Raw genomic sequence first — 27,684 nt, 5'->3', positions numbered from 1 at the left:
AGATAAATAGATGGATAAAAGGGATGCCGGGCGGGGGGGGGGGGGGGTCGCCTCGAACAGCTGCGCTGAGGTGAAGCCAAGATGGCGGAGAGCGCCCCCGGCGGCAGCCCGCCCGAGCTGCGGGGAGCCCGCAGCCCTCCCCGAGAGCCCCACCATGTCTTGTCCCCAGCACCTTTGCCTCGCTTACTGCCGTACCACACGTGTCTGCCACACCAGCGTTTCTCCTTTGCGTCTTACAGTAAAACCCGCATCGATTCCCTGTCTTTGTCCATCATCTGGCTAAAAATCGTCTTCTGCAGTTAACAAGCAGTAGCCGCCTGACCAGCAACCACCCGGTGTTTTCTCTATGTAGGCATTGTAAATCAGTGCTCCCATGAGGGATGAAGTTTAAAAAGTATATGCACAGCTCCCCCATGCACCTTTTGAAGTGCTCATGCGTATCTGCAGGTCGAAGGAGGTGATCCTGCGCCTCTGCTCTCGGGAGACCCCACCTGCAGCACTGCGCGCAGTTCTGGTGTCCTCAGTGTAAGGCCATGGAGCTGTTGGAGCTCTTCCCTGTGAGGGTGCTGAGGCACTGGAATGGGTTCCCCAGGGAGGTTGTGAGTGCTCCATCCCTGGCAGTGTTCAAGGCCAGGTTGGATGAAGCCTTGGGTGGGATGGTTTAGTGTGAGGTGTCCCTGCCCATGGCAGGGGGTTGGAACTGGATGATCTTGAGGTCCTTTCCAACCCGAACTGTTCTATGGTTCTATGATGGGGGGAGGGGGGAGAAGAAAGAAACTGAACGTTTTCTGTTCATCAACTTCCACTTTTTTATTCCTTCCACCACTGAAAGCCTGAAACCTCTTCCGGCAACAGTTAGAGCTCTGCAACATGCGCCAGCACTGAACCAACGCAGCACAGTACCCTGGCAGGCTACAGAACCACAGCCTTCGCTCAGGAGGACCTGGCACACCTCACAAGCAGCTGGCATCTTATAGGAGAGTGCTGCGCAAATAGCAATAAACCTGTTTATTGTACCAATGAAAAAGGCAAGAATGTGCTGCTGTAATACCTTCCCAGTGAAGGAACGGGAAAAACACTGTTTAAAGCAGTGGCCTTAAACTGGATCCAGCAAGGTACATTAAAAGCCACTTGTGAAACATTGTGAGTGAATGAATGGACAATCCTGATGGTAGAGAGAGGGATTATGGTGGTTTACAAATGGAGAAAACACAACAAAGAAATCGGACTCCTTCGCAGCAGTGTTCTCTTCATGACGTGAGTTTTCATTCTCTTTCGTAGCAGGACAGTAAGCAGTGAAGAAGCTGGCCAGGAAGTCATGTCACTTTAGGCCACCATCTGGCTGCCAATTGCTAGTTCTGCAAGAACTTGGGAAAAATGAAGACCCCCAGATTTTTGTTTGTGCCATTTCTAATTTGGGAAAAAATAAACAGACAAGAAAACAAAATAAATCCAACCATAAGAATCTGACACACCCCAAAGTTCTGGTGAGTGATACTTGTGTGTAAGTTGACCTTGTTTTTAAACCACACTTCACTGGCTTCATTTTCCTGCCTTATGTCACAAGTACACCATACACACTGCTATAACAAATTAACACAAATACATCTTCAAAGACATCTTTTGGATTCAAATGCTTAGAAGTATTTTACAAAAATAACATAAATTACTTTTTTCTAAACAAACAGCTATAAAATCCATGAACCAACAAACATGTAACAGACACAAGATGAAATATATTACATTAAAGGCCAGGTAATTACCACAGTGGTATGAAGCTTCAAGTAAACTAATAGGCACTTTTTACCCAAACAGTAGTCACTCATTCCATGGAGAAGTCCAACTGACAGAAATGCCTGAAACATAATTGCTGAAGCTTTCTAAAATCCTAAATTCCTCCAAAAAGTGCAGATAAAAAGGCAAAGACAAAAGGCCAGGTATTCTGCCACACAAGATACCCAACATTAGCTGCTTTCCCGACATGACTGTGTTCAGCTTAGTTGGAGTTTCAAACCTGGTGTTATCAAGTCTGCCTTCTCCATCTTACAAGCTCATTTCCATTAAGGCTTTACATGTCAGAGTAGGGAGAAGCTGTAGCAGTTCCAGACACATGGGAAAACAGGAAAAGAGAAAGCCTGCAGGGTTGTATGTGAGCAAGTACAAAGCAGAACAGACTTGACTTTGCTCTAATTGGAAAAAGTACTCATTAGCTGCAGAATCCCAAGTGGCAAAACATATGCTCTGTACCTGCCAGTTTGTAAGCATGTGAACAACCCCAGCCCCATGGGCCGATCCTCTCAAGATCCCAGTTCCTGGAAGCTGAATCTTCCAGCAAACAGAAGGTACTGTCACATGGGAATTGAGATACCAGAAACATGCATAAGCTACTACGAGAAATTGCTATTAAAATACCTAACATAATTGAAAGGAGGAGAATAAAGAGCAACTAAAGCAACAAATGACATATTTCCAAGTACTTTAAAAAGCATTGTAGATATTTAATATACTTATATTAAGCAAATTAATATACCTAAGTTTACTTAATATAAGATTGTATTCATGTAAAACTTAAAAATTTTAGAAAGCAGCAGTTTGTGGCATGATTTTAAAGCACAGTTTGGTTTTGGGGAAGAAAAGCATAGCACTGAGTAGTCCTTAAGAAATCATGTCATTTCAATAAGGTGCAAAGTTCTCCAGCTGGAAGACCAGGTCTACGGCAGCATCAACATCTGGTACAATATGATCTGGTTCTACTAAACCAGGCTCAAATCTAAAATCTCTGTGGCCATGGAACACCGTTTCAGCTATGCTCGCCCTGGTATCCAAGGGCACCTCAGTGTGTGGGTTGTAAACCCCGGTACAAACAAGAACAGACCTACAGTGGGCAGCAGCTGCAGATGCTAACTCATTCTCCCAACTGTTGTCTATCTCCTCATCCTGAGAGAGCGCGGCGGGTCCCCTGCCACCAGCAAATTTGGCCTGAACCCAGGATTTTGAACCTTGCCTGGAGTTCTCTTCAAGATAGCGATTGTAAAGGTTAGCACCATAGACATCAGTCATGAGGTTATCTCTGGAAACAGAAGAAACAGTTTAGTCAGCAGAGCAATTTGAGTTGTCAAATTGCAAAGTCTGAAGGACATTTATGCAGTTTTGGTTTAACAGTTTATTTTATACTTTACATGAGTTTATGTGGGAATACTCAAACCGGAAGAAACCCAATTCTATAGCTATTTTATTACACAACTTTCATTAAGCATGACATATGATGAGAGTAAATAACTCCCTAGTGAAATTTCAGTTTGGAGCAGGGGGGGTGGAAATCAACGATAGGTATTTGCAGTTCATGAATGAGTTCATTATATTTCCAGTCATCTTGGAGACTCTAGAACAGTCTTCAATACAATACAGCTTTATCTCTATCTATGAAAAGGATTCTATGATGGGACAGCACACACAGTAGCATATGACTAAGCTTAATGACCTCACAAATAAATTCTACCCCTACATTCTCTAATAACTGTCGTTTACCAGTAAATGTAATAAAAACCACCCATGCAAATCCTTTTTGCTAGATTTACACAGCCTCTTGGTGGGGGGAAGGGAATCAGGAGAAATCTTAGTGGCATCTAAACCACTTTTTGTGCTTCTACAAAAATAACACATAGAAAGAGCAAAGTATTATTCATTTTCAAGATTAGAAACACTGAGGCTCAAAAACACTGTAAGAAGTACACCATAGTGCCAAGAATGTTAGTGGTCCCAATGGTATGAGAAACAAACTAGGACAAGTTGTGGATCTTTGCTGGAATTCCTGTTGTGGGTGATTTGCTGCTGTACTGGTTGGACTTGGGGTGCCTTACCCGACAGCGTACAGGGTGTGAATGGGGTGCTGCCACTGCCTCTCTGCCGCCTGGGCCCTGATGAGGTATTCTGCGTACTGGTAGGTCACTTTACTGGGTTTGCCCATGAGGGCCTCGTATTTCAGATCTTTGCCTGTGATCTTCTTGTAAATGTTTTCCAGACAAACCATGAATGTTCCATGCCCAAACCTGCCCACATAGAAAGACAAATCAAATTATATTAAGTACAAATTAAAAAAACACATTTGTATAAAAAATGCCTTTTTCATTTCATCATCTTTTAGGAATAAATCACATCCTGTAACTATCAAACCTCCCTCAGTCTCCACATGTTCCAGTACAACATTTCCACAGCTGTTTCACTGAAAATCGAGTGCTGATTAGCTGAAAAATAAACACCACAACAAAACGGGTTATCGGGGCAGCACAACAGACTTATCTAGTCTTAAAATGCGGTAGTGGCTTGTGTTAGTACTACTTGCACTTAAATAGTTACAGAAGTGACCTTCCTGAAAGAATGCCTGGCCTGTGATCTACTCTGCAGAATCACAGAAATCGACAAAGAGGAGAAATAGAAAAGGAAGGACAGAATCAGACAGAAGGAAAATTGATCTCTCCTTAAAACGGAGAGTATACCAAACCCCTCCTGTAATATGGAGACAAAAAAACCCAACTTCCTGGGTTTCTCTAAAACGGATGCAAAGGAGGATCAAGGAACAAACTATGATTTTACAGCATGCTTTGGATAACTGTTATTCTGATCAAGGTGCAGACAGTGATGATGGGTCATCATCCAAGCCAGTAAATCAGTGAGTTAGAAGATGTAATCTGATGATAAAAAAAAACAGTTTTACTTCACTACTAGTGAAAAACTAGTTCAGGGTGTGGAATTAGGGATGAACTAATATGCAGCACTTGAAAATACCAAATTACCAAAAGCACCCTAAGAAGAACAGAAAGTTGCTATACAACAATTCTATACACAATAAGTGACACATGCTGCTTCAGAAGAGCTGCTAGGTAACTTCTAATGCACATAGACTGGTATATCTGCTCAAATCAACAGCATAAAAAATACCCAAACCCACCAATATAATGAGCATCAGAAGCAAGTAGAGATGTATGAGGCGCACTAATATAGAAATTAAGTCTCTAGTGGCCTAGAAATCGAAATAGTTTTTTAAGGAGAAAAGCTACAAAGAAGGAAGCAACTGTAGTACTTTCATAGGTAGTACATAATTAGCTTTTCTGTATTAACCCTTCATTCCCCCTCTCCACCCTCTTTGTTGCTTTCTGTTATGAAATACCAATAAATGATCGTAAAATTATTTCCAGTAATTATTAGCAAAAGCTTCTACCAACTTAGTCATGGCATTATATTCCAGTAGTGAAGGTAACAGCTCTGACAGATGTGACCTTGTCATACTGTCAAACTCAAAGGGGAAAAAAAAAACAGTTTTACACTGGATCTTTCCCAAAGGGCACAACCAAAACCATGAATCTGGTTCACTGTAGGTACAATGGTTGCCTTACTGTAGCCTGAAAACATCATACATTTGTCTTTTACCAGCATGCTAACTAGAGACGATCTTTGCATCCAGTAAGGACAGCTGACAAGATCCTCAACCCAAGATCAAGGCAGCAATCAAGTCACACTAACAATGACTATTTCAGTGTATATTCAACTTTTGACTGGGGGAGAACAGAACTACTGAAGGAACTACTGTTCCTTGAAAGAACACACTATTGAAAACAAAATCAAACAAAACCACTGTCAGAGATCATGCCACCTAGTTCTGTGTGTTCTACTTGTTTCATCCTGTGTTCCTTAAAGAGCTCACTATATTGTCCTCAGCTCAAAAACACTCACTGCTTTCAACTATCAGGTTCAATTCTTTACCCTATTAGAAAAAGTGGGGTGGGAAGGAGAAATACCAAAGAAGAAACTAATGAAATGAGACAATGGCCTTGATATTTGTTTTTATTTTTCCTTTGAACTGAGACACTGAGGCCCTCAGCAAAAACCTATCTTCTGGGAGTGGGGAAACAAAGGGGCTTAGTGCGCAGAAGCAGCTTTTACCGTGTGTAACTGATTTCCTGAGTGCAATGATGTAAACAGCAATAAGGCAGCACTTGCTGAAAGTACATGGCTTTAGAGATGCTGTCTTCAATGCTGAGACCAACTCTGAAGCTGTAGCAAGCATTTTGCATAAAAGAATTACCTGATTTTCACTGAAGATATGAGGAAACACCAAATATATCACGATATACACACGTTACAATGTGCGCTTACCTTGGAGACTGTGCTTCAGCTACCCACATCAGATCCATGTTACAGGCAAGCACAGGAATGTGAGGGTAATTTTCACGGTGATACGGATTTCCAGGGTAGCCACTTGTCAGCAAAACATCTATTATCAACTGAAGGTTGGTCTCCCATCTGACTGGTTCCCCAAACAAAACAACAGCTACGAGAACAAGAATTACAGAACAGAGTTATGGAATTAGTTAACGGGGCACCAAATCTCTGACACTAAAATTTGGTCTAAAGAGACTGAACAAGTAATTCGATTTAACCGTGACCTGAAATAGTCACATTTAACTTCAACTTCAGGTTTTACTATATTACATGCCTATTCTTGCACAGCAAATCTCAGAAGTAACAACTCTCCTCTGCAAAATCTACCAGTTTAAGGACTTCTTTTTTTAGTTGGCTAAATTTCTCCACAGCACCACAAAATATTAACTTCTAAATGGTATTTCTCCGTCTTCCACGCCCTTGTGAATTCTGCGTTTACACCCAGTATTTACACAGATCAGAGATGTTATTTTGCTCATCTTAAAACAAAGTTTGATTGTTGTTTTTAGACATCTTTTCTGGTCTCCAGCATCGTCTGACATAGATTTTTATTAAATCCTGAAGTCCAGTTTCTACTTTCCTGTACTTCAAAGGAGAGTGAATGCAGTGTGCTGAAACAAGGTGCTTCTCATACTACAGCTCTGAAGTGACCATCCCAACTGCTTGTAAGAACAAGACCCATTATTTCTGAACACAGAAATTCATTCCTTTCATGACAGGAAGACAACAGCAGGCAGTTAAAGGAAGATGAAGAGGACAGCAGACCTCTGAAACGTCAAAACCACATGGCTCAAACCTGCACACATTAAAAACCCAGCTGTCACACGTGATGCAGTGCAATCAGTGACAGATGCCATTACCGAGGACACTTCAGAATTGTCTCAGCCAACTTTCTGAAGCTCCCAGCAATCTAAAAATAAATCCCAATTATAAAGTATGATAAAGATATTTCATCTATTAATGGATAGTTGCAAGTTAAATAAAGACAACTGACCCTCAATCTTGGGAAGTTCCACAGCAGAGGGGGACTGCAATAAGAAAAAAGTGAATGTTTTCTACAAGATTAAACATCTCCTACTATTTTTAACAGAATAGCTCCCACAAGTATAGCTCCCACAGCTGCCTTCTGCAACACTCACAGGAAATGCACCCTCTATTTTAGTATATACCTAGAAACTTGTATCTCAGCTCTGAAGTGAAAACTCGTGGCAAGGGGACAGCAGACAAGTTCATGTCTAGCTTCCTGCGTCCATTTAACTGCCTCTGACAAGCTACAGTTGTTTAATTTACTTCTGTATCAAAGCTGTTTAATTTACTTCTGTTTCAAAGTATGGATGTTTGTTTTGCCACAGGAGGAAGAGGCCTCCAGTGTTAACGAGGCATTTGAAAATTAGCTTTTGAAATGTGTTTCTTTAACACTGCTAAGGAAGAAAAACATGATCTGTAACAGGTAACACATTTGCTAAACAAAGAGTTTGCACTTCATAAGCAACTCTCTACAGTGACAAATGCGTAACAGTTTCTTGAGCTTTGATACCCCCATGGCTGAGAAGGAAGGCAGAAGGTGATACGACTGAGTTACGGATTCTATGAATCACAAAGGACCTCCTGACTTCACATGGGAAAACCCCACTCTGCAAACCAAGCCTGAACGTGTGCAATACCACATGTGTATTTACTGAGGATGCATTCACTTCTTGAAGTCAGCACAGTTCAGTTGAAGCCACACTGTATGTACTTCTTACTATTTAAATATATTTGAATAATGGTACAAACAAGAAAGGGAGTACATTGCAGAAAAAGTAGTTATCTGCAAAGCACTGACTTACAATCAAAGCAACCTCACAGCCTAGAAACACTACCAAGACGATCCTGTACTGAAGGAAAAAGCTTATTTTATCTTACACACACCTGAGGAAGCTAGTAAGCTTTCCATGACGGAATCTGAATTAGGTATCTGTATAAATGGTAAGTTTCTCCACAACAGTAAGTTACAAAATCAAAGGTTATGTTAAAGAACTACCAAGAAAACAAGCCTATGGAATTGTTCTTGGAAATGATGCAATAAAACAAATAAAGGAGGAGAAAAGCAGCGTCAGAACACAGCGTAAGAACAGCATTAGCTCCGTAGTTTAAATATTGACCCCTGCTATAGAATGTGATCTAATGAGCAAATAAAGAACTTGAAAACAAAGATACACACTCACCAGAACATTAGGTCTTCTGTCATGGTCAACTACATCGAGCAAAGGGTGTTTCTCCCGCAGTGTTTCAATGGTAATAGGTTGACAGAAACCAAGGCTGGGAAATGCCAGTTAAGGACACAGAACTGCTTGTATTAAACGAGTTTAAAAATCAGCAATTCCATTTTAACAATTTTAACATATGCAGCTTATCTGGTAAAGAAAATTATTTAGGAATGAAAGCAACATAAAGACTTTTTCTTCACTGAGATAAAAAGATGATCATCCCATTATTGATAAATGGGAGACCTGTGTGTCTGGAATCCTATGACAGAAATTATACAGAAATCTTTCTCAGAATATGAGATGAAAAGCAAGCAGCCACTCTACACCTGCAGTACTCCAAGATCATCTTCACATAAGCAGAAGTTTATGTGGCAGCAAGACAGCATCTTGTGCAATTATTACAGGAAAGAAATATGAGCTACTTGAGTTACAATTACTGTCCCCACAACCTGTGCTTTCCTCAGGCCATTAGAGCTGAAAGCATGTCCCTGGGTAAGCAAACACCATAAAGCTCAGCCTCTTGCTAAATGGTGGTCTGAACAACTGGGTTTAATTGTGCTCTACAGGGAGTGAAGATAAATACGGAAGCACGTCAGGAAAGGAAAGGACCAGAAGGGGAACAAAAACGCCCTGATTTGCATAGTAGTATTCTTAAATACTGATATATCCCATTAATTTAAACTTAGTTAACAAGAGGAAATCAAACTATACCTACTCATTTATGCAAAAAGCAGTTGTGAATTTACTCTCAATGCAACGACATCATCTTACAATGTAAATGAAAGGAAGAGCAATTGAAGTGTATCAGTTATACAAAGTAAGCCCCTGAATTAACACCATGGGCCATTTGTGAAGTTATTTTCAGATCAGACTATCTCGCATGAAAATGCTCTCTAACTTTTGTGTTAAGTTTGCGAGAGACTTTTCTCTTAGCTGTGCTCAACTAATTTTGATTAAACTGGAACGTTCCTTCAGTAACTTTTTCTCATCTTTGTACTTGAAATAACACTTAGTTGTAAGTTGCAGTCATGTTTTTTTACAGCTTATGACTGCACTAACTTTAATTAAAATCATAATAAAGAAGTGCAGGAGGGAGCTACTGGAAGCATAAGTGAAAACTGTGCAATAGTTAAGGTCGTTAAATTACAGTTTGAAGCTTTGATACCATCATTACATCAACATAATTCAAGTTCTTTTTGGCCATTAGTATAGATGTGGCAAAATACTTTCCAGTGTAGTTCTGCTCTAGATGCTGGTTACAAACCCACTGTGACCTGGCCTGGCTGCATGCCCACCTGCAGATGCTGAGCCACTGAACTCCAAGTCAGATGTAGTGATGCTACAAGAATGACACACTCTTACCCACTGCAGAACACAGACCCTTGAGCTGAAGTGTCATTTACACAAGTCCAAACAAATTATTTCTCTTTTTTCTTTCCTCATTAAAAGCAGCAAATGTCAACACACAACCGCTTTCAAAACATTAAGTTGACACCACAGTAAGAACTACCACTGCTGATGACTGCATTCGTAGTGCTGAAATATTTAGTCTTCACTTAATTCGCAGGATCCTCTGACCGTGATTAAGGAAAATACTTAAACAGAAAGTTGTTGGGCTCGTTTTGTGGTTTGGTTTATAAAGATACTCTTGAGCAATATCAAGAAGAGGTCCTTGTCCTGATACAAGAACACATTTGTCATGGTACCGCTTGAACATCCGCAGAGGGCTGTGTGACATCATCACCTGATCCTGGGAAATCTGTGTGGGATTTCAAACAAGAGGAGTTTGTTGTTTTCCAGATCAGCTGTTTATGTGTGGATGTAAGCAACAGCTGTGACAAAGCCTATGAGTTACAAAATACCAAGCAGACCTACGTAAAGCCCAACCATACCATATCTCCTAAATTGCACAATGTGTTTATAATATGCCAGGAAAAAACAATCATCACTAACAAATTGTCATATAGCCCCTTTTCAGGTGCCAGAATCACTCCATTCAACAAGAACACAAGATTTTCTCTCCTAGCTTTAAAGGAATGCCAAATACACTTAGAAAACAAACAGGGAGGAAGAATCAGAACTGGCCTAGTTCCAATTGTGGTCCCTTTGCTAGGCTGCAGCACTGCTTTCATTGTATCAGACCTTCTTGTCTTAGTTTCCATATCCCCATTCCTTCAGTAGGTATAAAACCAGTGTAAGTATTATCCTGGAAGGACGCTGTTATGAATCACTGCTTATCACTTTTACAGATCTAAAAGCCCCCAGATCATCAAGATGTTGTTTTACCCATGACACAGAGTTTGACTGGTACAGACATGCCCATGTCTCCTGGCCCTTCCCAAAACCAAAGGCACTGCAGGACTCACTTCATGGCTTTCTCTTAGCAATGCTCAAGCAGTCTCCATGGACGGAGAAGTCCTATTGCCTGCAGTGCTCACAGATCAGGGGGAATGAAGTTTTACTATTCACAAACTTGGGGGTTAGAATGATCTTTAAGGTTCATCCTGTGATTCTGTAACAAAGCCAGGCAGGAAGCTCCTGCCTCACACATCACCACAGAAGACACTCACTGGCCAGAGCAGTGGCTCATGGTAGTGGCCCATGCAGGCTTTTTTCTTCAGGAGGAGAAGGCAAGATTTATTCCCACAATAATAACATTGCAAAGAAATACCATTACCACTGGAAAAAGCAGTGCCTTCACCAGCGGCAATGCCACTGGCCTTGGACAACATGTTTTACTTTCATAACACCTTCAGTAAGGCATACCAGGGGGCTTAAGGGAAAACCAAAACTGCTTACCTGAGCAGCATTTAATGGAACATAATACATTTGACACATTCACCGTAGGTAACTAACTAAATGAATAGGATTGATGGTACTCACTGGAACTCCCAGTAGCTGTGACAACTGATCAGCTTTTTCCTGGCGAAGGCAATTCCCTGCATTGGTGACAAACACCACAGGCACCACGAACTGTCCCTGAGAGTTCACTAGCTTCTGGAAGGCTGTTTTTGCAGCAGGAATTGGCGTCTTCCCTCGCACCAATACACCATCAATGTCAAAAAGAAACCCAAAGGATGGCAGCACGCTGAGCTGTAAGAAAGAATTGGAAAGAGAAGAGTATATTAGTTATTCCCATACTTATGTCTGTTTGATAAAGCTCACAATAGCTCAGCCCAGTGAAACAGACAATCCCCAGAGAAGGGATGGATCCTTAACTTTGCACATTTCAATGTGCCTTACAGACATACTCACGTGCTAAAATACATACTGTGAAAAAAGGAACCCTACAGCTCCCCTTCCCTTATGCCTTATAAGTAGTCCTTGAATGCTTCAGCAGACAGGGACAAACTGAGATAAACTGATAAAAAAGGTACAAAATACACACTGCTGTGCCAGCTAGTCACACTTCTCATTGATTTAACCCCTCTCTATTTCACAGGCGATGTCAATGCCCAGAATACTAACCAAATAAACTACTAACACAGTAAAAGTAGAGCAGCAGGGAGCTGATGCCAAGTTTTACGCGTGGCAGACTATCGCCTCTTGGTATAGTCAGCTCCTTCAACACAGATGCTGTCTGAGTCACTAGAGTTTATCTTGTTGCCTGACATTGAAGAAGTGAAGAGCTTTGTGAGACCAGGAAAGGACAGCAAGGCTAACTGAGGGTAAGAGAAGAGCTGGGTAATAAGCCTAAGGAGTAGCAACAGAGAGAGGGCTGTCAAGCAATGAAACCGTTACTCAATCGGGCTGGAAAAGGATGGACCAAAAAGGATTTGTAATCTAAACTTCAGGTCCCTCCCAAGCTTAAAATGGAATGCAGGACTCCCAGGATTCCGAACCCCCTCGTTCATGGTTTGATGAAACAGGAGTGACAGATCCAGCGCTGAGCCAGTGTGACGGGGAGAACAGGCACCAAAACGACCCCAGCCAATGGCGGTGGGTTCAGCTGTTGGGGCACAGGCTGACAGCGACCGAGCCCGCTGCTCCGGCGATGCAGGGACAAGGACACTTTGCCTATTGAAGCAGCACTCTGCTCCTCATCTATTATTCACCTGCTGCATTCCTCCTGCAGCTGGGCACGGCACGGAGATGGGCGCTGCCACCGCTGCGCTGAAGGGGATGGAGCTACCGGCACAGCCCCGGCCAGGCCGGCTCCCGCTGCTGCCGCCGACATGCAAGGGGCTGTTGAACACCCAGGAGTGAGCCCATTCCCCTGCGCAGCCCAGTTCCGCAGCCAGCCCTTGCCATGTACTGCATTGTCACTGCCGGCATGAGGCACGCGGGCTTTGCCCAGCTCCAGTTACCAAAGTCCCCCGGAAGCCCTCTCCCCTGTCCCTCCGTGCTCATCAGAACCGCAGCCCTGAGCCGGTGCCCCCAAGCTGCCCGCAGCAGTGTCGGGAACGCCACAATGGAAGTACCCCCCCCGCCCCGGGGGCGATGAGCACAGAGCGGCCTCCTCGGGGTCTGAACCGCCGCGGGAGGCTCCCGGCACTACACCGCAACCCTTCTGTGGCAAAGGCAGCTCTTCCCGGCCAAGTTTTGCCTCCTGTAAAGCGAGGAGACCACGGATGCGACTCCTGCAGCCAACAGCGCTTCCGAAAGAGAAGTCTGGTGCCGAGCGTATGGATTGAAAACGCTAAGGGAGGGTTCCTGCGTGTCCCGCAGGCAGCAATGACAGTAACGCCTCGTTTCCCCCCCGGCCCCAGCAGGGAGCCGGCACCGCGGTCACTGCCCTGGGGCAGGGGCCCGCAGACACCCAGTGAAGAGCCCCAGGCCCCGGCCGTGCCCGGCAGGGCCCCGGCGCGGTTTCGGTTCCGCCCCGCCCCGCGGCCCCCCGCTTGCCTTGCCTTGCTGCCGCTGCTCTCCCCGGCCGCCGGGAGCCCGCCCGGGGCGCCGCAGAGCCCGCTGAGCGCCGGCAGCGCCGAGCGGCCGGGCCTGAGCAGGCCGCGGAGCGCCGGCAGCGCCCGGCGCATGGCGCGGGCAGGCAGCGGCCGCCACAGCGCCCGCCCGGCCGCGGACCCGGGGGCCGCAAGCGCAGGCCACGCCCCCTGCCCGCCCCGCGCAGGTCCGTGCTCCCGCGCGTTCCCGAGGCGCGCTCCCGCGCGGCAACCTCCGGCCCCCTGCAAGGGCAAGGCCGGGAGCGCGCAGAGGGGCGGCTGCACGAGGGCCCCTGCAAACGCCGCTGGAGCCGGCAGGGCCGGGGCTGCCCCGCGCTGCGCCGCCCCTCGGCACCGCCACCAGGACAGACCTCGTCTGGAACCACGTGAAATGCCCGAGGGAGCTCCCACCACGCGAGGAGCTCGGGTTTGCTTCAGTGCAAATGCACCGCTCTGCTGCTGCCCAGGGACCGAGGCTGCTGGGGACGAATCCCATCGCGCTCCTGCACGAGCGCGCTGTGAGCTGCAGTGCGCGCTGCAAAGGCACTGCAACCAGGCTGAGTGGGCCAAGCACGGAATAAACACAGCAAGGGGACACTGCGGAGCTGCCACTGGTGCTCCCACTCATTCGTTAACACCCGTTAGGTAAATCCGCTTATCTCCCCGTAGTGCCAACAAATACTCCCCACCACCCTCCTGGACAGCAGAAGCTGATCCCCTGATGGCACTGCACTCACCAAGACAAGGAGCAAGGAGGGTGAGCTTCGGTGGGCACCACCTTGGTAGTTGGCACTAAATGAAATGGAATTGAATGCGTTTCTAGCACACAAAAGCAGCCAAGACTGATAACAGTGAACAGCCTAATATCCCAAGCCAGGATCGCACACAGCACAGAGCTCTGAAGCACACAGGAAGCTACACGCTTCCATGTAGAAAATGACATTTATTTGATAACCTTGATGTGCTCACAGCTGAGGCACTACAGGGGTGGCACAAACTGTAAGCCTGACACAACACATAGGTCTAAGTACAGCTGCACACTCAAGGAAGCATTAACACGGAGCCTACACGCTGTTCCGTGCTTCAGCACAAGCTACAAGCTCACTCTCACAGTTCTGCCTCCAGAAGCTCCTCTGCCCCAACCCCACCAGCGACCTAACAGCCAGTACAGCCAGCAGAGCAGAGGCATTTTGCCTCGGGCCACTGCTGCCAACAATTACTCTGCAATTTGTTGGCTCAGATGCAGCCAAAAAAGAGCATCCAGCTTAACAAGTCAGCACTTGGAGCTAGAGCCAGTCTCCAGGCCCCGCACAGCCTGCACTGCAGCTCCACGCTGTTTCTGTGCATTGATCCCATTTCTGTGCTGCTGAGCAGGGACCAGCACCACCCTAAACCCCCCCTTTTACATCATTACATTGGTCTTGCTGAGGGCTGGAGCTGCTTCTTTGAACACGAATGCAGTTCCTATCCTGTCCTAGATTTCCCTCTATCAGTTTACTCTTTTTTTTATGCTGTCATTATCACTGTGTCCCTGACCTATCTTCCCCCTTCTGTTTTCTGTCTTCCATGTTACATATTCCTACTGTGACAGAAGGGATCAACCAGCGGTATTATTAAACTCCCAGACTGTGTCAGGCCATAAAAACTAGTCAGGTTTTCCCCCCCTAAATCTGGTTTGGTTATCCCCAGCACAGAGTTTAGCAGAAGTACAGCAAGACTGGCATTCCTCTTCGCCTGGAAGAAAAACTGTTGTACTGAACAAGTGCAGTACTGAACAAGTGCAGTACTGAACAAGTGCAGTACTGAACAAGTGCAGTACTGAACAAGTGCAGTGCAGCATGGTTGGCAAGGGGCCGTTCACAACCCAGCTCCAGCTCCAAGCGCCTTTTTGGCAAACCCCTCTGGCTGCCCAGGTTGGTTGCTGGTGTCACGTCTCCCCTGCCCTGGTCACACTATGGGTATCATCATGTGTGTTGTGACCAAACTCCAGTGTGATCAAGCCTTACAACCTGCCTGCCAATGCACTCAGCTCCAGGAACCCCGTCAGTGCCTTAGTACCAGGCGACAAAGCCTTTACCCTTCATCTACTAACCTTTCCCATAGGCAAAGCACATTGCTCTGATCCGGCACTCCCAGACCATAAACCTGCTGGTACATCCCACACGGAAGGAGCCTGTTTTGGCACTCCTGGCAGGCAGGGGTTTCAGGGAAGGAACTCTGGGAAACAGCAGTGCCTTTTACAGCAAGGCAGACAGTGTGTGGATAAAAGCACATCACCTCCTCTGTACCCAAGAGCAGAAAACACTCAAGGGCCAGAGCAGAAACTGAAAACAACTTTGGACCGATACTCACAGCTCAGAGCACACAAGCTACTACAAATCATACACATGCTCATTTGCTGCTTCATTACAAAGCAGAGAAAGCTACACTGCTAACAGGGAGAGGAATGTGTGTGTGATGCTAGCTGTCTGCTTGCTATCTGCTTGATCTTTGTTAGGATTCCCATTTGGCAGCTATGCTTTCCACTCTTTCAAGGCTTCTATTATTTGATCATTTACATCAAAAAGTTTTTCTCTACAAGTTAGAGCTTTGATTGCTTTGGAGTGGATTATTTACAGTAGGTAGTGCCGAATACTCAGAGCATCTAGAAGCTCTAAGTAGTCCCAGACATGGCTAGGTGGTTGTTAAATACTATATTCCTTAAGACAGCACTTCTACTCCATGGCTGCAGATGCCCAATTCAGGATTTCATTCATTCTGTATAATCTGTACAACAATGTTAGTCACCCATGAGACTGCACAGCTCTGCTGTAATCTGCCCCTTGCCACAGGATACCTGAGCCCAGAGCAGCAGGGGATACAGAGCTCCAGCTCCCCACACAGATGGCCAGTTCTGATCCCATTCTTTGGCTACAATCAGGGAAACACCATGATCCTTTGAGCTGGAATGAAGCAAGACGTCGGGTTGTAAATAAGTTTTACTAAAAATGTTTGAACCAGGTACTGCAAAGTTGTATGTATTTACAACAGCTGCTGAAATATCCAGCACTGAGCAATCCACCCAGGCACGGTTACAAACCACAGCAAGGGGAACAGCTTTTAGACATCCTGCATGTGTTACACAAAGAACCAAACCCACCTCACGGTCACTCCTAAGAGATGCCATCAGAACAGGCTATGCTGGTAAATCAACTGGGCATAAGAGAGGAAGTTACTTCTGGTCTCAGCTCAGCAAAAACCAACATGAGAAAGACGTGCACACTTATGGTCAGGATACAGTGGACAGAAAGGCATTAACGGCACTCAGCTTTCCACTGGGATTGAAGGAGTCGCTCGGGTTGTGCTCCTGTCTCTAAGAGGCACCAGTGAAAGGGCTGAAGACAGCTGCTGACGATGCAGAGACAAGTGAACCTAGGTTTGATCTTTTTCAGCACTGAAGTGCAAGTCATCCTAGTGGATAAACCAAAATGATGGTTCTCCTTCTGCAGAACACCCTGTAACTTCATCAGTTTACTTTTAACATCCAAAGGGACTTTGGGAGATAATAGTGACTGCGACCAGAATATGTGAACCTCCTGCTTTTAGCTGGATTGTACAAAACCCAGGACACACTGGTGCAATGTTACAATCCTAAAAGTGTCTTTGCCTCCTGACTCTGTGCCATGAGGGTTTCACTGGCATACTTCTGAAGAAGCTCCATCTTCTTTCTCCGTACAAGAGCTTCCTCAATCTGCAAATATAAGAACAGGAAGACGTGCTTAACTGAGGTGCCAAAACCTAGTACGTTTAGCTTTCAAGACAGGAGGAAGAAAACCACAGGAAACAGACCATGAAAGCTTTAATTCTAGTGTAATTCTAGTGTAAAAGCAGTTGAGTTAAGATGAGTCAGGAGTACCTTTTCCATTACTCAACTAAAGCTCACGGAAGTTGAAAGACACAGTAAAATCAACACCTCCATCTCAGCTCTACGCTTCTACCCTTTTTAATTAGGAAGTTAGCTCCATTTCATTTAACTCAGTACAGTCACTTGAGCTTAGTTTCAAAGAACTGCCTCAGACACAACTCTAACAAGTGCAGAACACGTGGAGTCACGCCACACTAGTCTGCACCCCTGAAATAACAGTTCAGCGAGTGCCTTTCACAGCAGCAACAGCTACAAACCTCTGACCTAAAGTTTGTCTGGAAGAGCCGGCAATACACAATTCATTAACAAGAATGTACTTTAAAGAGGGCAGGGACCCCTTCCACTGGAGCAGCTTGCTCCAAGCCCCATCCAACCTGGCCTTGAGCACTGCCAGGAACGGGGCAGCCACAGCTTCTCTGGGCAACCTGTACCAGTGCTGCACACAGCATCTCTCAAAAGCAAGTGTTGTGAACCTTAGCTTTTCTGTAACTGAGAATCGAGAAGGCTTCCCACAGGCGTAAGGTATGGAAGAATTTGCCACTAAAAAGTTTACACTGAGTATTGCCTGATTAGAAAAGATTGCTGTGTAAAGCAGTGGTTATGAGTCAGTCAGTTCTGATGGTCAATTACGCTCTCTTCATTAAGAGAATACATCAGCCAGAGAGCAATGGTTTTAATCATTACATCCCTCCTGCGGTTCTAACAAACCATTGAATGTGTATTTTGTTGAATGTGCAGGATCATGACTTCAAAGGAGAATACAGAATGGTTATCTGACAAGACAGAAGCAGGGGACAAGCCCCACGCGTGTGATGTACAGTCATGCCTACCAACAGATATCTTCTTGCCCAAGTTATATTTCAAACACCTGCCCCTGTTAAGGTGATACATACCCTAGAGCAGTGCCAAATTTTCAAGGTCATGTCACCAAAATAACCTTAGAAAACTCATGAGAGCAAGCCCTGCAATTCAGACATCATCCCATGAAGTTAATGGGAAAAGTCAGACCATCAGTGGAAAAGGACAGTAATGACAGAGTGGGCAGTCAGGGTTTTCTTGATCATACCACTACATCACTTCCCAATCTATGTAATACTTATGAAGGTTTTGGAAATGCTCAGGTGGAAAGGTAACAGCAACGGTACCGTAATTCTGGCTAGTTCCACAGCATTTGCAAGAGGATTAAAGAGCAATAACAAGTCAAGGACACTCTCACTGGTGATCCACTGTAAGCCAAGATCTCTGTCTTGCAGGAGCCAGAGCGCATCTCTGCAAGTTAGTTTTGTAACATCTTACCTCCTGTTGAGATGGCACTGGAACATGTGCGATGAATTTCTGTTGGCCTTCTTCACCTTTTTCCTTGCCACCTTCCTCATCAGACTGACAAAATCCAATGAAAAAAATTAAGCCACATCAAGTTTACTTTCTAAAGGGGTCACCAAAAAAAAGCCTTTTTTACTTGCTTTGCCAGAAGGAACCAGACAGAGCACAAGCAACACGACAAACACAACAAGCAGGTGAACAGGACCGAACAACAAAGGAACATGACAAGCATCATGGTCAGATCCTGCTCCTTAACATTTTCAGAGGTATTGCTTTCATTCTTCATATATGGATTTTGCTCTGCTGTGGCATGGCCATGAATGTACAGTTATATTCCCTCCTCTTCCATCCCTTCCTGGCTGTCATAGCAAAGCTATCAACGAAAGAGAAGCCAGCTTTAAAGAAAGCTATGTACCACTTCCCTGTATAGCTCTGTACTGCCTTGTTCTCATACCCGAGTGCTGGACTTATGAATCATGAGATACTGCAAATAAAACTGAAGGATACTGAAGGAACCACCAGTCTCACCTGATGGACTATCTCCTTTTTATTTTCGTGATAAACCCACTTAGGTATGGACTGTAAAATAAGAACTAGTTTCCAGCACCCTTTTTGTTAATCTTGGAGGGCAGCATCAATATCCCTTACTTCTCCTACTGGTGTTGGGAGCAGGGAAAAAACTAGAGAAACAAGAGCTATGTCACAGCAGTGACTGCAGGACCGGCAAAGCCTTGCTGCACCATGATTCAACTAGAAACAAGACCCTGGCAAGCCCTGGGTTTGCCACACATTGTCAGCATGAAATTCTACTGCACACAAAGCTACTCATGCTGTTACTGATGTAGACGGCTGTCCTGGGTTCAGCAGTAGCAGCAGCTTAGACCACGACAACGGTACTCAGAAGTAAGACTGATCAGTGTTAACTAAACACTGCCTTACAAATGCCACATTCCTGACAGTGACAGTTAAATCTCACAAGCTCTCGACTGTCAGATGTTTCTCACTTGAATAAAGTCTTCCCTAGCTGCCAGCTCTCCCTAAACAGGGACCAAGTGTGCTCATCTACTACTGTTTTTCACTAAACAGCGACAACCATAGGGTAATTTAGGCAGAGAGAAGGGCAGGACACAGCAACAGAGGGGCTCTCAGCAGAACAACTCTATGTTCAAGAACACAGTGTAGAAGGGTTGAAACATCACACTGCCTTAGCCATCACATACCTCATCGTCATTGACAGCATAGATATCTTCTTCCTCCTCTTCCTCACCTCTTGCAAGTCGTGCTTCTCTCTCCATTTTCCATTTTTCCACTGCTTCTGCTATAACTGGTTAGCAAAGGAAAACAGCAAGTGCATCTGAGAGCAAGTTAGAGCTGCATGGTCCTAATGCCAAAGCTTTTACATCAGACTTCACTTCTTGCTCAAGTCTTCTACATTGGCAACGCACACTTACTATAGAACCTTGATGCCGTATCTAATAAAATACATCAACACAGTCTGAGCAAAACCCAATGCTGGCATTGTGGAAGTGTGGTACTTGCTAATGCCTTAATTTGGGTACATTTTAGACCTCGAAATGTCATGGATAAATGTCAACCTACTTTCTGAACTGAGGCTAAGTGGCACTTCACATGTCAACAGCTATAGGAAAGCTGATCACTCTGTAATTACACATGATTATACTCCTTACAGTGACCACCCACAGAAGTCTCTTTCTTTTCATCTCATAGTGTATTTCTCTTATTCTGCAGCACAATCCCACTTCTGTAGCTCGCTGCTAGCTCAGAGCTATTAAGCTGCTGTATCTCTACTACACAGCAGAGTCCTAGTAGGAGCACGAAAGTTTTAAGCAGGTTAATGACTGACCACACCAGTGTATACATACCCTGGGGAGGTGCAAGATTAATGCAAGTAGACAGTATGAAATGCCTGCAACAGTCAACACTCAACGGGCATTCCCCTAGCTCTCAAAGATTAAACACTAAAACGCTCTTCCTGACAAAGCAAGATCTAACTCACCAGTGGGAAATGCTGTGTTTCGGGTGGGTTTGTAACAGAAAAGGGACCTCAATACTTTGTTTCACAAAAATTTAACTCTTCTGATAACAAGGTAAAAAACACAAGAAACCAGACAACAAGTGACCATAAGAGCATCCCAGCTATCGTGCATTAATAGTACACGACTTGTACATTACTAGCACACCACTGGCTCTGTAGCATCTCTAGCATGTGGCACAATCACCAAAGATATTCATTTTCTTAAGTAACCACATGAATCCAGAGGAGTCACTTCTGTCTCCAGTCAGCAAGATGTGCAAGAACACTGAGTGAGGGCCGCTCTGGGTGTGCTGCACCGCACAACTTCCTTTCTTACCCATCGCCTGTCAGCCAGCCAGCTGCTGCTCACTTGGTTTAAGGCTCTAGACTATGCTGCAGGTCACAGATACCAGGTCCTGCAATACTTCCTTTATTTCCCCTATTCCTCCCTGTCTTATAAACTCACTGACAACATACAATCTCTAACACACAATGCTATGAAGATCTCACACATAGAGAAAGCATCAATGTAAGAAGTGGATGACAGTACTAAGTATTGACAACAGTTACAACCCCAACAACTTGTAATCACTCAAACAAGGACTTCCTGCAGTGATGTTTCAAGTTTTTCTCTCTACTTCACAACAGATAATTGTCTACAAAAAGAAGCACCATTTAAACAAAACCTGATTGTTTTATCTGCCATGTTCTGTGAGGAGCCTGCTAAGGGCTCCTACACCAGGACACGTCCAACAGGGCACCGACGATCTGCTTCAGAAGTGATCATAAAACAAATACACAATGCAAACAGCAACCAATTGCCAGGAACAGACGATGCTCTTAAAGGTGGTGCACAGCCTCTTGCTTAAAGCTACACAAATAGCAGGCAGATGTCCCACATGCTGAATTTTAAAGAGGGTTTCAGGTATTAGACTCAATCCTGTTGTCGTTACTGGGCAAGTCAGTAGAAACAAAGCTAGAGAAGTGAGCAGAGACATGGATAAATACTAACTGCTGAGGAAGTATGGGTTTCAAAGGAAAAAACATCCACAAATGCATGCATGTGGCTAAATTAACATAGGCCACCAGGGCTTCAGGGTTTCCGGAAAGTGCCCTCTAATCTCCAAGAGAACAACTGTGCTTACGGATAAATAATGAGGTGAGACAGGAAGCAGATGGTATGGCCAGTTTCCACAGAGGAGGGAGGAGATAACCCTTGTGTTCCACAGACTCTCTGCTGCAACCTACTCTTTTACATTCTTAAGCATGAAAAATGTGGGGGACAAAAGATTTTGCTTCATAGCAAATCACCTGCTGACAGTATTAAATCATTAACAGTAGTAAAGATGACTCTGAAGCCAACTATACAGCACACTGCCTCAGCCCTGAAATGCCTTACACAACAACAATATGGATGCCTGTGTGACAGCTAAGCACAGGACAATACCAGCAGGGAAAGAAAAGGTATCTTAACTTTCGAGCCCACGACGACCCCTTCTTGGGCTGATTTACGCAGGTTTTGTATCTCACATACCTTTCTTTTCATGTTCTTGTTCCAGCGGCTCCAGAATGCCATCCTCTTCATCCCTGTAGCCATAGTATTCTGCATCAATGGATTTCATAAGCTCAGCTCGAGTTTTCCGAGGCGGAGGGACAGCTGGAAGAACAGTTGCCATTCATGCAGGTCCATCCTGACAGCTTGCTGTGCATTCCCCATCAGCCTCACAGCAACCCCAGCTACCTCGCCCAAGCCAGCAACCAGTGTGTGACCAAACTGCTGGCAGTGCCAGGGGTACTGGCATTTTTCTGTGCAGTTCCCAGCCTGTGGCAGTTGTCTGTTGCTGTTTCCCCCCGAACTGGAGTCCCAGCACTGAGCAAGACTATACGAAAGGAAATAAAAACCCATTCCAAGCTCCCCCCGATCATGGAGTACTTCCCACAGTTTTTCTCTGCAGGTGGCAAGTAAGGAAGAGCTGATTCAGCAGGCCTGCCTCTCTCCAGGTCCATGGAATTCCCATTCCTTCTATGACAAACCTACATATAAAGTTTTATCCACTTATGTCTATTTATGGGCCAGAATGCACTGCTACTAGCATTCCCCACGTAACTACACAGACATTTTACTCAAGACATACTACTGTGCAGGCTCACATCTGGGAAGAGTCGCTATTTACTTACGCTCCTTCTCAAAAAGTTCTCTAACTCCTGGTAAATCCTTTGCAGCTCCGAAGTATTTGTAACCTCTGTTTCCTGGAACTTCTTTCCCTTCATGATCCAACATTTTCGGCCCAATCCGCTGGCAAATAAAGAAAGTTCATGGTTTAAAGTCTTATTGCTCATGCATCTTGTATTTCCTGTTTTCCCTGGCATCTCGATAGATTAAAGGGTGAGAAAAGAGATCTGTTGTACCAGTTCAAACTACCCCACAAGTAAAACACCCCCATGGCTCGTTTTTATACAGGTTCTCTACTTTTACTACAGCTCCCCCATTTAAATAGAAACCAGTGTACACTTACAGCATAGTCAGGGCCTCCCAGCTCCTTTATTCTGAATTCCCAGTGCCCTTTCTCCCTCAGAAGTTTGTTGATTTCATCATTCAGGTCCCGGATTCTGAACTCCCCCAAGCCAGCTGTTAGAGGGGGAAAAGCAACGAATTAGGCAGCTTTCCAGAAATACCAGAGCCATTCCAGAATTTACACAATGGGAATGGTGCAGTTCACATGAAACGGGATTTTTACTGTAACGGATTAGGATTGGGGATTCAAAAACATGAAAGGTACTTCGAAAAGCCTTACCATTTTGAATCTGTGCCACCTTCTTGGAAATCTCCCCAATGATCTGGGTAGACAAGAACACAGAAGTGAACTTCCCAGACAAGCAAGGCAGAAAAGGCTAAACAAAACCCTAGAAAGATCCAACTTGTAAGTTGCCTCTGATCTAGGAAATGGACCCGAGCTCATCGATTTCAAACACCAACACAGATTTCATTCAGACACAAATACAGTGTCTCAGAAGCTTTTTACATTTTTACAGCTGTACAGGGGAGGGCAGGAGCCTGTGATGTACAGGGAAAGGCTGAGAGAACTGGGTTTGATCTGCCTTAAGAGAAAGCAAAAAGGGAACAACTTGTTGCTGTCTACAACAACCTAACAGAGGGTACAGAAAGGACTGAACCAGGCTGTCTGAGAGATGCACAACACAGGACAAGCAGCAACAAACAAGCTGAAACCAGGGAAACTGATTAAATTCAAGGGGGGAAAAAAGATCATTAAGAAGGCAATCAAACACTGGCACAGGGCCCCAAAACACTGTGGGGTCCAAATCCTGATGATACTCAAAACTCAGCTGGACACAGCCCTGGGCAGCTTGATGGGGTACAACCTGCTCTGAGCACTGTGGTGAACTGCCTGATCTTCCAGTCTAAATGACTGCGATTTAACTGTCAGCACACAGAAGAAACCTGAACAAATCGATCAAACTGGGAAGTGCTGAAGTTCTGCCTGTCAGAGAACTAGGAAAGTCCACAGCTTTACGTTACCTGTCGCCTCCACTTCTCAGCTTTAGGCAGTTCATTACACTCTGAAGCAAGGAAAGGTCTTCGTTCCTGTTTGACAGAAATCCACACACCAGGAAGTTTTAACCCAGCACCAACACACTTACAGCATTTCATGCAAACGTTATTGCTTGTTAACCCCAAACCGTGCTACCGGTGCTTCTGCTCCCACCCATTCGTAGTAAGTGGAGAACAATGACCATTCGCAGCCCTGACAAACTGAACCACCACAGAACATACAAATGACTTAAACGCACTTTATCCAAAAACAAATCTGTCACTTGCTTTTCAAACCACCACATAACCCTCGCCAAGACAAATAATGTTCCATTAGGACACACAAACTAATACTTCATCCTACCGCTAGGATTCTGTGTGCAGTTCTTTTGTCGCTTTCCCTACCGTACTTTCACAGCTCTACCCTTATATAATAAAAAGCCTTCCCTCACACAATGTACCAGAAACTCTGTTCCATCTCTCTCTGGCTGTTGCTCATGGAATCTTTTGCACTACAGTTTCCCCAAACTGTTCTTTTCCACTTTCCTGTCTCATCTTGCTCACACTTGTGTGTGAGGACACCTCAGTCAGCTTCCAGAGTTCCACCGTCAGTTACCCAAAACCTGTCCGACTGAGAACACTCTGATCCCCACAGCAATATTCTTGCATATGATTCAGAGAGAACCGCAAAGGAATGCCCAGAGACGGTTGGGAATCCACCTCTAAGGGTCTGTGTGGATTTAGGGCTGCTATTTTTCCACTGTATTGGTGGGGGTTTTAAACGACAAAGTTGCTAAGTCCATTTTTTTGGCAGCCTTACACCAAGCAAAAAAGCCATGTGAACATGGCATGGCGTGTGAGGCCAGCTCCAACACACGGCTAGCACGTGCTGGGTTAACACACGCCAATGTTATGTCTCATGCACACCCCCAGTTCACAGTGACCCTGAAGGGCCTTCGCCCTGTGGTTCCTACTGTCTGAATGTTACCAATGAACAAGATCAGGAGAGGGATTCCTCTGCCCCTCCTGGAATGAAATCCAAGCAAACCCTGGGATTGCTGCTAGTAAAACTAAGTGCATGTGCATCAGTTTGCACGAGGAGTTGCAAAGGGAGGTAACTTGAGTCTCAAAAGTTGTTTTCACTTTGTGCCCAGCACTCTGCCGGCGTTGGCAGCACTACTGGAGTCTGGGGTTTTCTTCAATCATTACCAATTCTATCTATATTTCATGAAGGCAATGAAAAGCAAGTGCTGCTCAATTCGCACTTTCCTTCCACATGCAGAAATTCTTAACCAGGTTATTTAGCTCAGAAAATTCTATTTACCACTTCCTGTTTGTGTCACTGTGAAATACAGTCCCTGCTTCAGGTGCTCCCAGACCCTCATGTCAGGCTCCTGTAGGATTCCCCTTCCTGCCTGGCCTCTGACCCGACCGCACCTGCACAGCTTGGTACATGGCTCACACTCCCCTCCCCACCAGAGGTACCAGAGCTTTAGGACTTTACATCATACCTTAACTTTTCCTTCCTCCAGCTGAGCCTGGCGAAACCTTGCCAAGGCCGTCCTAAAGGAAAGAAAGGAAATGGATTTACTTCTACAGATCCACATTCCAACAGGAACAAGTTTTGCCCTGGATGTTTAGGATGGACTGAATTACAGTCTGTAGAAAACAAAGGCTTGAACACACTCACTGACTGGCCACACTTCCGGCCAGTAGCCTCTTCTACACTGGAAATCCTCAGTGGTTCATTTCTTTGACAAATATAGATCTTGGTAAGCAGCTAAGCATTTATTCCTGGTTAGCATACGCCAGCATGTTAGATTATGAGCAGCAGAAGGGCATCAACAAGTTACAAGCACAAGCATTAAGTTTACATATCTCAGCAGGAGATACATCAAAAAGCAAACCAAACTTGCAACCCTGCCCATTGCGATTCTGCGATTCCGATGTGTCACACAGCTGTGGTAGGGCCCCTGCAGCCTCTCCCTGAGTTACTATTACAAGCTCAGAAAGTGTTTTAGGGAAAAGAACAAACATAAGACAAATTCCTTACGGAGTCTCTAATTGGGTAGTTCTAAACACGGGCGCTGCAAACCTTTTGGAGAAGCACTCAGCAAAGCCAGTAGGAAAATAAATAGGTTAAAACCTGTAAGTTTAGCGCCAGCACCTGCCAAGCAAGAAGATTTATACTTAGAATCACAGAGTGCTTTGGGTTAAAGGGACCTTAAAGCCCATCCAGCTCCAACACCTGCCACGGGCAGGGCCCCCTTCCACTGGAGCAGCTTGCTCCAAGCCCCTGTGTCCAGCCTGCCCTTGAGCACTGCCAGGGCCACCAGTGTTTCCCCACATCCATCACCCAGCCCCTGCTGCAGCTTCTCTCCAGCGAGCGGCCGCGCAGGCCCTGCAGCACCAGGCACGCAGACGCTTTGTGACCCCCCCGTGCGGGTCAGCCCAGCGCACACGGCCAAGTGCCAAAACGCATCGCTGAGCTCCCAGTACAGCCGCGCGGCGAGCGCGGGCATGAGCCACGGCACAGCGGGCTCAGCTCCTGACACCGGGCCCAGCCAGCCCCGGGGAACACCGGGGAGCTCAGCTTGCTCCCCGGGCGGGGTCCGTGCTAAGGCCGAGGGCAGCGGTGCCCGCACCGGAGCGCCCGCGCAGAGCTACGGGAAGGGGCAGCCGCGGCCGCACGCACACTCACATGGCCTTCTCCGCGTTCCGAGCCTGCAAGGGAGAACAGACGGGCTGTTACCGGGGGCTGTTACCGGGGGCTGTTACCGGGGGCTGTTACCGGGGGCTGTTACCGGGGGGCTGTTACCGGGGGCTGTTACTGAGGGGCTGTTACTGAGGGGCTGTTACCGGGGGGCCCGCCCGCCCGCCGCCCCCCGCCCCCCGCCGAAGCGGCCCTGAGCGCCGGTGCCGGACCCATGGCCCCGCGAGGCCCTGCGCTCACCATGGCGGCACCCGGTCCCCTCAGCCCCGCCGGAAACAGACGCGCAGTGACACCGGAAGTGGCGTGCCCCGGGGGGCGCGCGTGCGCGGCTCGGCGCTGCGGGTCGCCACCCAGCGGACGGGCGGTTCCGGACCCGCCGCGCGGAGCGCGGGAAGCGGCGCAGGGAGCGCGGCGTGTGTAGGGAACCCCGTTTGTAGGAACCCCGTTTGTAGGGAACCCCGTTTGTAGGAACCCTGTTTGTGGGAACCCCGTTTGTAGGAACCCTGTTTGTGGGAACCCCGTTTGTGGGAACCCCGTTTGTAGGAACCCTGTTTGTAGGGAACCCCGTCTGTGGGAGCCCTGTTTGTAGGAACCTCATTTGTAAGAACCCCATTTGTAGGGACCCCGTTTGTAGGAACCCCATCTGTAGGGAGCCCCGTTTATAGGAACCCCATCTGTAGGAACCCCATCTATAGGAACCCCGTTTGTAGGGAACCCTGTTTGTGGGAACCCCGTTTGTAGGAACCCCATCTGTAGGGAGCTCCGTTTGTAGGAACCCCATCTATAGGAACCCTGTTTATAGGAACACCGT

The 27,684-nt window shown here is 46.0% G+C and overlaps 2 protein-coding genes across 3 annotated transcripts; both read right to left on the bottom strand.

The window, feature by feature from the left end:
- Window positions 1-784: 784 nt before the first annotated feature.
- Window positions 785-13,459, bottom strand: LOC136018218 (haloacid dehalogenase-like hydrolase domain-containing 5). Of its 2 annotated transcripts, XM_065687270.1 has the most exons (9): window positions 13,319-13,459; window positions 11,352-11,561; window positions 10,115-10,227; window positions 8,427-8,520; window positions 7,214-7,247; window positions 6,154-6,328; window positions 3,861-4,049; window positions 2,876-3,070; window positions 785-1,410 (listed from the first exon to the last, which is right to left on the bottom strand). In XM_065687270.1, exons 1-9 carry the CDS (start codon window positions 13,442-13,444, stop codon window positions 1,353-1,355), a joined length of 1,194 nt encoding a protein of 397 aa, XP_065543342.1. In that variant the 5' UTR covers window positions 13,445-13,459; the 3' UTR covers window positions 785-1,352. The 2 variants fall into 2 exon arrangements, with proteins under 2 accessions (XP_065543342.1, XP_065543341.1); XM_065687269.1 differs by having other exon boundaries at window positions 785-3,070.
- A 2,849-nt stretch (window positions 13,460-16,308) lies between these two features.
- On the bottom strand, window positions 16,309-27,214 carry ISY1 (ISY1 splicing factor homolog). The gene is made up of 11 exons (XM_065687739.1): window positions 27,114-27,214; window positions 26,862-26,884; window positions 25,672-25,723; window positions 24,149-24,214; window positions 23,406-23,448; window positions 23,127-23,239; window positions 22,789-22,906; window positions 22,145-22,267; window positions 19,796-19,899; window positions 18,549-18,632; window positions 16,309-17,078 (listed from the first exon to the last, which is right to left on the bottom strand). Exons 1-11 carry the CDS (start codon window positions 27,114-27,116, stop codon window positions 16,971-16,973), a joined length of 837 nt encoding a protein of 278 aa, XP_065543811.1. The 5' UTR covers window positions 27,117-27,214; the 3' UTR covers window positions 16,309-16,970.
- Window positions 27,215-27,684: the final 470 nt, after the last annotated feature.

Source organism: Lathamus discolor, chromosome 7 (genome assembly GCF_037157495.1).
Source record: "Lathamus discolor isolate bLatDis1 chromosome 7, bLatDis1.hap1, whole genome shotgun sequence".
Taxonomy (NCBI): Eukaryota; Metazoa; Chordata; class Aves; order Psittaciformes; family Psittacidae; genus Lathamus; species Lathamus discolor.
The sequence above is the reverse complement of the archived record's forward strand: the minus strand, read 5'-3'. Positions and strand labels throughout refer to the sequence as shown.